Source organism: Periplaneta americana, chromosome 2 (genome assembly GCF_040183065.1).
Source record: "Periplaneta americana isolate PAMFEO1 chromosome 2, P.americana_PAMFEO1_priV1, whole genome shotgun sequence".
NCBI classification, from domain to species: Eukaryota; Metazoa; Arthropoda; class Insecta; order Blattodea; family Blattidae; genus Periplaneta; species Periplaneta americana.
In genome coordinates this window covers 10,277,075-10,289,947 of record NC_091118.1, presented here as the reverse complement: position 1 = coordinate 10,289,947, position 12,873 = coordinate 10,277,075, and the positions used below count along the sequence as shown (strand labels likewise).

At 40.4% G+C, this 12,873-nt stretch overlaps 1 protein-coding gene across 4 annotated transcripts in view; it reads left to right on the top strand.

Annotated features, from left to right (window-relative positions):
* LOC138712988 (uncharacterized) overlaps positions 1 to 12,873 on the top strand; it is a 37,834-nt gene that overhangs the window by 13,620 nt on the left and 11,341 nt on the right. For all 4 annotated transcript variants that reach the window (XM_069844687.1, XM_069844680.1, XM_069844673.1 and 1 more), the window contains exons 6-8: positions 1,172 to 1,246; positions 6,831 to 6,905; positions 7,112 to 7,216. In XM_069844687.1, coding sequence (XP_069700788.1) covers positions 1,172 to 1,246; positions 6,831 to 6,905; positions 7,112 to 7,216 — 255 coding nt within the window. The remainder of the gene's footprint in view (positions 1 to 1,171; positions 1,247 to 6,830; positions 6,906 to 7,111; positions 7,217 to 12,873) is intronic.

Below are 12,873 nucleotides of genomic sequence, written 5' to 3'. Positions count from 1 at the left end.
TGATCTGGGATAGGCGGTTGTGGTTGCAGAGGTCGGGATTCTTGCCGCACTTAAAACAAGTCTTGGGCTTGTCACAGTTTGTCCTTGTGTGGCCGTATTGTGCACCTGAACTAGCTCCGCCTTATATGCCTTCTTATTCTGAAAGCGCTCTAGTGCTGCCACTTGTACTGCTACTGTTATTACAACTGATATCAATCATTACTGCTACTGTCAGTTGTACTGTTACTACTACTGATATTACTGTCTCTACTTGTCACTCGTACTGTTGCTATTACTATCTACAACTGATATTACTGACATTATTACTACTGTCATCTGTACTACTACTGTTATAACTACTTTGTTGCTGCCATTTGTACATCCTCGGTTACTGCTACTGATATTGTAGACTACTATTGTTCCTTGTATTGATAGTTACTACTACTGATAACGCTGTCAATAGTATCACTGTCACTTGGTCTACTACTGTTATTACTATTGGTATTACACCCATTAGCGTCGACTGGGATACTTTACACATTTCTAGAAAAATGGTGTATAACAGTTTTAATAATGGCACACACTTCAGTCTACCACACATACGTGCTGTTGTCACATAGAATCAGTTCCACGGAGTTGCTACACATTGTCTGTAATGTGCTGCCTTCTAAACATTTTTCTAGAAATGTGTAAAGTTACCCCCCTTGTGTAAAGTATACCCGGTTGACTACTGATACTTGTAAGACTCATCATGAAAATCCATGGATCATCACGATATTTTACTTACCACTTTAGGAAGACGTGTAGAAAACCATACGCAGGATGGTGGCCCAAATTTAGTTTTATTTACATTGACTTCCGGTAAAATTGTGCCTTCGTTGGAGAAGTTCTTTGATGTTGATATGAGGATGGAGAACCACGCCTTGAGTCGAGTTCAGTGCCGGAAATCTACGTGATTATAGACTAGGATCCTGCTTACAGGTGGTTAGTCTGCCTGGGTGGTCTGCTGATACGGGTGAACTGGGTTGCGTCTTATGTGAAAACCTCTGTCTAAATATTAAGTAAACGTTGGTAGCTGTTGTCTGTATTCCCAATGCTGTATATCGGGCCATCGGCTTTTCTTTCTTGCTTCTGGTCGCACTGTGACCTAACTAATCGATCTTTCTCTAACCCAGATTTGTTTTTATTACAGAAACACAAGAAAAAGCTGGCAGAGCTCACACAAGATATAGACGCCGAGAGACGGATGAACCGACGGGAAGCCGAAGTAAGTGTGATCTGTTGCCTCGTCATTCGTCGTCATCATCATCATCATCATCATCATCATCATCATCATCATCATCATCATCATCATCATCTCCATCGAAAAGTTGAAGCGTGATTCATATGGCGCTGCTTTCATTTGCTTTGAACAAGCTTCTTTAATGGCCGCCATTTCGCTGACAAATTCTTTCAAAGAAGCTGCTTATGTCTTTCGCTAGTGTCTTATTTTGAATTTTTAGAGATTAAAGTATAGGCTCTCTGACAAGTTGAACGCGTCCGACCTTAACGCCCCCTGAAAGCGGTAGGTTAGTTGATTTTACCAGCAGCAGCGGCGTGCCAGGACTTCAGCGAATGAATCAGACAGCGGCTGGCAAACAGATCAGCTTTCTGCGCATGCGTGAGACTATCAGATAGCGACCTGATTACAAGCCACATTTTGATAAGACGCACGTGCAACGAGATGTGTCGTGTCTTTGCTCTTATTTGGGACCTCGATTGCTGGTTACATAAAAGCAGAGGTGTCGTTTAAGGACAGCAGGGGGAATTATGCCTCTCCCCCTTTCAGAGGTCAAGATAAAAAAATAATTAAATAGTACTACAAAAGAAATGAAAAACTGTGAGGATTGCACTTTTAATATTAATAAAACAATATTTCACTTTTCTAAACTCTTTAAGGATTAAAGAGGAAATCAGCACCGTCTAATTTTTTACAAACTAGCGAATTTTTCAGTCAGAAATTCGCTCCAGGAATGGGTCAAGGCGGCGACAAACGAAGCAAGGGAGTAACGTTAAGGACTGCACAGCGTAAATCTCGCTTGTGACACAAAGTCGAGGACTATGACAAGGTTAGAGTGGATTAGGTGATGGGATGGCTAAGGGTACGTACAAGACGGATCCTGGCTGGTAGCTGGTAGTCTGACTGGTTACCTTGCTGGTAGAAATACCTAAATGTTAGGCAATGGGAACGTCCAAGACGAAGAGTGTTCGGTCGATTGCTACCTAGCCTGTTAGCCCGCTGGTAGCTGGCAGAATGGATCTCATTTTCTCCAGCTACTTGCGATCTAAATGCTTTTACTGTGCATCCATCGTGAGAGTCCGTGCACACTTCCCCACGTGCCAAACGCCTACTGCTACTCATTTCGAAGCGTATAATGGATTGTGAAAGATTAATTTCAAATATTTAGAATGTTTGGAACCAGGCTCATCCCCACCACAAAACCTAGGCTATATCTTTTTGTGAAATAGATGAAGTAGGATTTTAAATGGATACAAATAAACATAAACGTAGCCGCTTCACATACCATAAAGGCTCTTGGGGGGCGTAGAGATAATGCTCCATGCTTTCTTGACCTCTGCACTACAATGAGGTGGTGTGAAATGCATATCAATAATGAGTAAATTTCGGAATGAAAAATTGATGTTTTACAGTAGGTGACGATTTTAGAAACTTCAGATAACTATCGGTGCTGACTTTTGGCAATTAATGCAGATTATTTTATCAAAGTTCTGTTTGCGTTCGAATAAACTAAATGGGATTTAGTGAAAGGGTTTTATTATGACAGAAAACGCTTTGCAGAAAACTGGAATTATTTACTTTGTTATTTCTGCACTTAAAGTGTCAAAATATCTAAGCTACGTTTAGGAGATCCCGAAGACCAATACAGTCCATCCTGACAATTTTGAAAATTGTTATTTTTAAGACAATTTTGAAAAGCGGAGTAAGTTCAGATACACTGACAAAGAAGCTTCTTTTTGATCACACTGGTTTTCTGCCCAGCGACCAACTAGCCTACGAGCGACGAGCTCAATAACAAGCTAGGCTTCGTCTTGTACGTATCCGTAGAGTGGGTTAGGTGAGGGGATAGCTAAGTGACAGGAGGCAGAGGACTGCAGCAAGGTTAGAGAGAGAAGATGACATTGCTATCCCACTTATCTGTATTAAAGTTATAATAAAAAATAAGCATCAAAACAGAAATTGAATGCTTAAGTATTGTTGTTCTGTGGTGATTGTCCGAAGTCAGGTCTGAAATTCACAAGTGATACCAAGAAGGCACCACTTAAGAGGCAACTAGGCCAGGAGATAATAAGGTAGGGTAGCCAGTTCCTTTCCCCCTCCAATGCATATATCGCCGCTTATCTACATATTCCACTAATCAGACTTTAGATGCACACAAACAATTGTTCTTCCTCTGACACATATCGTTAAATCAGATGTACTGCCTGATAATAGATGTATATATCAGCCAGAACCTCAATCAGAGGTTATGTTTTAGTAAACCAATCAAAAATGGTTGAGCTGTAAAATTTATTTTGTGTCGTACGACATAACAGTTCACAAGTGAGCCTGTATAATTTTCTGAGGATCTTCTTCAGTATTGAAAAAATGTCCCGAGTCCTAGGAAGTGAACTCTCTCTAACAGAATGTAATTGGCAATATACCCAGCCTGCTGTGGTTTATGTACTGGGGAAGTAGATGATCCGTTCCCCTTTTCTTTTACCTCTAATCGTGAAAATGTGGATTAGGCCTACATGCTGGGACAGCAGGTCTAGATCAGTGGTTCCCAAAGTATGGGACGCGACACCCTAGGGTTCAAGTAAAGAGTTGACGGAGGTCGCAAGATGATATATAAAAATAAAGCGAAAAAATGCCTCATTAACACACATTTATGTTCTACTTGGAAACATAGACACAACATTGCACGCAACAAAAATAAATATTTCAGTTGTTATAATGTGAAAAATATTGAATGCAATAAGTGTGGCTGTTTTCAGAAAGTAGCTTCTCAAAGACAAAGAGATTTCTCGCTTTTGTTTTGGTGGCAGTGATAGACAAGATATTTATTTTGCATAAATGCGAGGTTGTGAATATTACCAAAAATGTACTACCTTCTTTTGCAAGGTCGATGTATTCTTGCATTCTCTTGCTCCAAAACTTTTCGGCGTTCTGTTCTGTAGGCATATTTTCAACATTCCATAATGCAATCATAGTCTTCCGCCCAAGGGCAGGTTTTTCACTGCAAACCCAGCATTCTCCAATATTTCCTATATAAGTTACTACTTTCGTGTTAGTCTCCACAAACAATCCATAAATCTTGATGTCGTCCAAGATCATCTTATATCTTCTTCTGGCAAGTATTTTTCTCCCGTTCACCATTCCCTCCAGTGCAGCCTTCAGTAAGTAATATCTTCTCAGCCAGTGACCCATACAATTTCTTTTCCTCTTCCTGATCTGTTTCAAAATTATTCTTCCTTCACGCACTCTATCTAGCACAGCTTCATTTATTCTCTCTGTCCATTTCACACACTCCATTCTTCTCCATATCCACATTCCAAATGCTTCGAGTCGATTCCCTTCACTTTGTCGTAATGTCCATGTTTCTACCCAGTTCAGTGCCAAATTCCACACAAAGCACTTCTATAGTCTCTTTCTTAGTTTTTTTTCCAGAGGTCCGCAGAAGATGTTCCTTTTTCTATTAAAAGCTTCCTTTGCCATTGCTATCCTCCTTTTGACTTCCTGGCAGCAGCTCATGTTACTGTTTATAGTACACCCCAAGTATTTGAAGCTGTCCACTTGCTCTACTGCTTGATTTCGAATTCTCACATTTCATTTCAATGAGTCTTTCCTATGTAGAATATCAGCCAGTTGAATGCAATTCTCTAAAGTCGGTTTCAGTAACCACCTGTGACTCGTTTTTTTTTTTTTTTTTTCAGTTTCTGCAGTAAGGTAGTGAATAATATGTTGTTTAAAAAGTGCAAAAGTAATTGTTTGTCCATAAAAACAAACTCAGTATTTGTCGTACGTAGTTAAATGTTTTATGAGTTCTTCAATGCACTGCAATTAAATTTACTTTTGTGAAGTAATGTCGACCAGAATTCAAGTTTCCTTATAAATGTGTTGATTTTATCTCTGGCTGTTGTTACGTTTAGTCTACATCTTGGCCTTACAATCTACTAGTATTCGATGTGTTTGAGTGTTTGAAAGATGTAGGCCTATCAGCGAAGAACGACAGTACAAGAAGCCAAAGAAAATTGGAAAATAGCTTTGCATATTCCGATTTCTCGTCTTGAAGGTCCCGGTACATTGAAAGTTGTGTGATATCCTCTGGTATTGAGTAAAATTGTCATTTTTTGGTTTCGCTTTTCGAACGGGGTTAAGTAGGCTTACCGGTACGGTAATAGGGAGTCACAAACAAAAGTCTTGCCAAAAATTGGTCCCGCCTCCGAAAAGTTTGGGAACCTTTATTTTAGATTATCTATGGTCCATTTATTTTAGAGTTTACCATGTGGTTTACGTATTGGGAGGGTATTTGGTCCATGGCCCAAGCATCAAAACTCAGATTATACAGGGTGATTCACGAGGATTTACCGTCCCTTATGGAGCTTATTTCCGAAGACATTCTGACCAAAAGAAGTCATATAAACATTTGTCCTAATCTAAATATTTTCAGAGTTACAATAATTAGAAGTTGTTTGTAAAATAATTACCATTGTTCTAGAGTTTTAAGGATAAAAGAATTTTCCAGATAAAGAATGAAATATTCAGGAGTATAATTTCCTTAATTAGCTAGTATTCTGAAGCTAAAAATATGTTGTGAATTATATAGTTGCTTCGTACAGAATTTTTTTTTTTTCCATTTTTAACTACAAAATTACATTTTCTTATGCATTTATCATAACAATTCATACAGTGTACATTAAAATGCATAAGTAAACTGTAAAGAAAGAAATTCCTAAAGTCATTTGATTCGTAACAATTCTTGTGGTAAGTGCGTAAGAATGATGTCAATTTTAGTTAAACATCGAAAAACAAAATTTGTAGGAAACATCTGACACATTTTTAGCTTCAGAACACCAGCCAATTAAAGAAATGATACTTGTGAATAGTTCATTCTCTGTTTGTAATATTATTTTACCCTTAAAACTAAAGAAAAAAATATATTTTACGAACAACTTCAAATTAGTGCGACTTTGAAAATATTGAGATTAGGACAAATGTTTATATGCAATTTTTTGCTCAGAATATCTTCCGTAATAAGCTCCGTAAGTGGCGGTAAATCCTCGTGAATCACCCTGTAGGCTATACTGGTAGACTATGTATTTGATCTATGACTCATTTCTTATGTGTTGATTATGAAAATCCATACGTTCCGGGAGATGGCCGGTTTATTTTAGAAGTAATCTTAACTTTCGTTTAACATCTTAGAATAGGCAGCATGAGATGCCTCATTTGGAAGCCTCTATCTAAACATTAAGGGTGCTATGCATAGACATTTCGCTAGCCCGCGCTTCTAGCGTGCTGACCTAACCCTGGCTATCGACTGATTACTTGTACAGGATTCATAGGCCTATCATATCATATCGCTAACACTGGTTTATGAATACGAAAAACGTTAGTTCGCTGATCATCCACCGGAAGCCCGCGCTAAGAATGTCTATGAATATAACCCTTAACGTTTGTAGCTGTTGTCTGTATGCCGGATGATGTACCGTATACCGGGCAATCAGTTTTCTTCCTTCATGAAACCCGCTGTTTCAAGTCAACGTCACCTAACTGAGCTTTCTGTAACCCACAATTGTTTTTATTACAGAAATACGAGAATCAGCTGGCCAACCTCAGACAAGAACTGGAAGCTGAGCGGGAGATGAGGCGCCAGTTGGAAGATGTAAGTGTGAGCTGTTACCATGGTTACAGTTGCGAGGGGGCTTACGAAGCTCCATGCAGTCACTGCATAGGCTATGCTCGATATCAAGTAATAATAACAATAATAATAACCATCATCATCATCATCATCATGATAGTCATGTCTCTAGTCAAGTTATCACACATCCACCTGAGTTTCCTCTGAACCAGATTTGTTTTTAATTATAGAGAAAAGAGGAAGAACTTGGATTACTGAGAACAGAAGTTGAAGCAAAGGACAAGGAATTGAAGGATATGGCAGAGGACATGCTAGCAGAGCGCCAGAGGGATGCTGTAAGTGTGAGCTGTTGCCATGGTTACAGTTACTTACTAGATGATTTTAAAGTAACGAAAAAACACAAACTGTCACAACTCAGATTGCGATCTGCTGTAGCTGGAGAACAAACTCAATTTCAGTTTTCACACTACTACTACTACTATTAATACTACTACTATTATTACTACTACTACTATTACAACTACTACTACTACTACTACTACTGCTACTACTGCTGCTACTACTACTACTGCTACTACCACTACTACTACTGCTACTACTACTACTACTATTACTGCTACTAATACTACTACTACTACTGCTACTACCACTACTACTACTGCTACTACTACTACTACTACTACTGCTACTACTACTACTACTGCTACTACTACTACTACTACTACTACTGCTACTACTACTACTACTGCTACTACTACTACTACTACTGCTACTAATACTACTACTACTACTGCTACTAATACTACTACTACTACTGCTACTAATACTACTACTACTACTGCTACTACCACTACTACTACTGCTACTACTACTACTACTACTGCTACTAATACTACTACTACTGCTACTACTACTACTACTGCTACTAATACTACTACTACTACTGCTACTACCACTACCACTACTACCACTACTACTACTATTACCACTACTACCACTACCCCTACTACTACTACTACTACTACTATTACCACCACTACTACTACTACTACCACTACTACTACTACTACTACCACTACTACTACTACCACTACTACTACTATTGCTACTACTACTGCTGCTACTACTACTACCACTACTACTACTGCCACTACTACTACTACTACTACCACCACCACTACTACCACTACTACTACTACCACTACTACTAATACTGCTACCACTACTACTACTACCACTACTACTACTATCACTACTACTATTACCACTATTACTACTACCACTACTACTACTACTACCACTACTAATACTACTACCACCACTACTACTACCACTACTACTACTACTACCACCACTACTACCACTACTACTGCTACTACTACTACCACTACTACCACTACTACTACTACTACCACTACTACTACTATTACCACTACTACTAATACTGCTACCACTACTACTACTACTACCATTACTACTACTATCACTACTACTATTACCACTATTACTACTACCACTACTACTACTACTACCACTACTAATACTACTACCACCACTACTACTACCACTACTACTACTACTACCACCACTACTACCACTACTACTACTACCACTACTACCACTACTACTACTACCACTACTACTACTACTACCACTACTACCACTACTACCACTACTACTACTACCACTACTACCACTACCACTACTCCTACTACTGCTACTACCACTACTACTGCTGCTACTACTACTACTACTACTGCTGCTGCTGCTGCTGCTACTACTACTACTACTACTACAGCTGCTGTTGCTAATGCTACTGCTACTACTACTGGTGCTACAAATAACAATATTAATAATACTACTGGCACTGCTACTACCACTATTACTATCACTGTTACTACCACTGCTCAGTCGATTTAGTAGAATGTCAGTGTTCATCTACTTAGATATAACACACGAAGCAAGTTCCGTACAATCGGTTAGCTTCACATTTAGATATAACACACGAAGCAAGTTCCCTGCAATCGGCTAGCTTCACCTTTAGATATAACACACGAAGCAAGTTCCCTGCAATCGGCTATCTTCACCTTTAGATATAACACACGAAGCAAGTTCCCTGCAATCGGCTAGCTTCAACTTTAGATATAACACACGAAGCAAGTTCCCTGCAATCGGCTAGCTTCAACTTTAGATATAATACACGAAGCAAGTTCCCTGCAATCGGCTAGCTTCACCTTTAGATATAACACACGAAGCAAGTTCCCTGCAATCGGCTAGCTTCACCTTTAGATATAACACACGAAGCAAGTTCCGTGCAATCGGCTAGCTTCAACTTTAGATATAACACACGAAGCAAGTTCCCTGCAATCGGCTAGCTTCACCTTTAGATATAACACACGAAGCAAGTTCCCTGCAATCGGCTAGTTTCACCTTTAGATATAACACACGAAGCAAGTTCCCTGCAATCGGCTAGCTTCACCTTTAGATATAACACACGAAGCAAGTTCCCTGGAATCGGCTAGCTTCACCTTTAGATATAACACACGAAGCAAGTTCCCTGCAATCGGCTAGCTTCAACTTTAGATATAACACACGAAGCAAGTTCCCTGCAATCGGCTAGCTTCAACTTTAGATATAACACACGAAGCAAGTTCCCTGAAATCGGCTAGCTTCACCTTTAGATATAACACACGAAGCAAGTTCCCTGCAATCGGCTAGCTTCACCTTTAGATATAACACACGAAGCAAGTTCCGTACAATCGGCTAGCTTCAACTTTAGATATAACACACGAAGCAAGTTCCCTGTAATCGGCTAGCTTCACCTTTAGATATAACACACGAAGCAAGTTCCCTGCAATCGGCTAGCTTCACCTTTAGATATAACACACAAAGCAAGTTTCCTTGCAATCGGCTAGCTTCACCTTTAGATATAACACACGAAGCAAGTTCCCTGCAATCGGCTAGCTTCACTTTTATATATATAATACACGAAGCAAGTTCCCTGCAATCGGCTAGCGTTACCTTCAGATATAACACACGAAGCAAGTTCCCTGCAATCGGCTAGCTTCAGCTTTAGATATAACACACGAAGCAAGTTCCCTGCAATCGGCTAGCTTCACCTTTAGATATAACACACGAAGCAAGTTCCCTGCAATCGGCTAGCTTCACCTTTAGATATAACACACGAAGCAAGTTCCCTGCAATCGGCTAACTTCACCTTTAGATATAACACACGAAGCAAGTTCCCTGCAATCGGCTAGCTTCAACTTTAGATATAACACATGAAGCAAGTTCCCTGTAATCTGCTAGCTTCACCTTTAGATATAACACACGAAGCAAGTTCCCTGCAATCGGCTAGCTTCACCTTTAGATATAACACACGAAGCAAGTTCCGTGCAATCGGCTAGCTTCAACTTTAGATATAACACACGAAGCAAGTTCCCTGCAATCGGCTAGCTTCACCTTTAGATATAACACACGAAGCAAGTTCCCTGCAATCGGCTAGCTTCACCTTTATATATAACACACGAAGCAAGTTCCCTGCAATCGGCTAGCTTCACCTTTATATATAACACAGGAAGCAAGTTCCCTGCAATCGGCTAGCTTCACCTTTATATATAACACAGGAAGCAAGTTCCCTGCAATCGGCTAGCTTCACCTTTATATATAACACAGGAAGCAAGTTCCCTGCAATCGGCTAGCTTCACCTTTATATATAACACAGGAAGCAAGTTCCCTGCAATCGGCTAGCTTCACCTTTATATATAACACAGGAAGCAAGTTCCCTGCAATCGGCTAGCTTCACCTTTATATATAACACAGGAAGCAAGTTCCCTGCAATCGGCTAGCTTCACCTTTATATATAACACAGGAAGCAAGTTCCCTGCAATCGGCTAGCTTCACCTTTATATATAACACAGGAAGCAAGTTCCCTGCAATCGTCTAGCTTCACCTTTATATATAACACAGGAAGCAAGTTCCCTGCAATCGGCTAGCTTCACCTTTATATATAACACAGGAAGCAAGTTCCCTGCAATCGGCTAGCTTCACCTTTAGATATAACACACGAAGCAAGTTCCCTGCAATCGGCTAGCTTCACCTTTATATATAACACAGGAAGCAAGTTCCCTGCAATCGGCTAGCTTCACCTTTATATATAACACAGGAAGCAAGTTCCCTGCAATCGGCTAGCTTCACCTTTATATATAACACAGGAAGCAAGTTCCCTGCAATCGGCTATCTTCACCTTTATATATAACACAGGAAGCAAGTTCCCTGCAATCGGCTAGCTTCACCTTTAGATATAACACACGAAGCAAGTTCCCTGCAATCGGCTAGCTTCACCTTTAGATATAACACACGAAGCAAGCTCCCTGCAATCGGCTAGCTTCACCTTTAGATATAACACACGAAGCAATTTCCGTGCAATCGGCTAGCTTCACCTTTAGATATAACACACGAAGCAAGTTCCCTGCAATCGGCTAGCTTCACCTTTAGATATAACACACGAAGCAAGCTCCCTGCAATCGGCTAGCTTCACCTTTAGATATAACACACGAAGCAAGTTCCGTGCAATCGGCTAGCTTCACCTTTAGATATAACACACGAAGCAAGTTCCCTGCAATCGGCTAGCTTCACCTTTAGATATAACACATGAAGCAAGTTCCGTGCAATCGGCTAGCTTCACCTTTAGATATAACACACGAAGCAAGTTCCGTGCAATCGGCTAGCTTCACCTTTAGATATAACACACGAAGCAAGTTCCGTGCAATCGGCTAGCTTCACCTTTAGATATAACACACGAAGCAAGTTCCGTGCAATCGGCTAGCTTCACCTTTATATATAACACACGAAGCAAGTTCCGTGCAATCGGCTAGCTTCACCTTTAGATATAACACACGAAGCAAGTTCCGTGCAATCGGCTAGCTTCACCTTTATATATAACACACGAAGCAAGTTCCGTGCAATCGGCTAGCTTCACCTTTATATATAACACACGAAACAAGTTCCCTGCAATCGGCTAGCTTCACCTTTAGATATAACACACGAAGCAAGCTCCCTGCAATCGGCTAGCTTCACCTTTAGATATAACACACGAAGCAAGTTCCGTGCAATCGGCTAGCTTCACCTTTAGATATAACACACGAAGCAAGCTCCCTGCAATCGGCTAGCTTCACCTTTAGATATAACACACGAAGCAAGTTCCCTGTAATCGGCTAGCTTCACCTTTAGATATAACACACGAAGCAAGTTCCCTGCAATCGGCTAGCTTCACCTTTAGATATAACACACGAAGCAAGCTCCCTGCAATCGGCTAGCTTCACCTTTAGATATAACACACGAAGCAAGTTCCCTGCAATCGGCTAGCTTCACCTTTAGATATAACACACGTAGCAAGTTCCGTGCAATCGGCTAGCTTCACCTTTAGATATAACACACGAAGCAAGTTCCGTGCAATCGGCTAGCTTCACCTTCAGATATAACACACGAAGCAAGTTCCGTGCAATCGGCTAGCTTCACCTTCAGATATAACACACGAAGCAAGTTCCGTGCAATCGGCTAGCTTCACCTTCAGATATAACACACGAAGCAAGTTCCGTGCAATCGGCTAGCTTCACCTTCAGATATAACACACGAAGCAAGTTCCGTGCAATCGGCTAGCTTCACCTTTAGATATAACACACGTAGCAAGTTCCGTGCAATCGGCTAGCTTCACCTTTAGATATAACACACGAAGCAATTTCCCTGCAATCGGCTAGCTTCACCTTTAGATATAACACACGAAGCAAGTTCCCTGCAATCGGCTAGCTTCACCTTTAGATATAACACACGAAGCAAGTTCCCTGCAATCGGCTAGCTTCACCTTTAGATATAACACACGAAGCAAGTTCCATGCAATCGGCTAGCTTCACCTTTATATATAACACACGAAGCAAGTTCCCTGCAATCGGCTAGCTTCACCTTTAGATATAACACACGAAGCAAGTTCCCT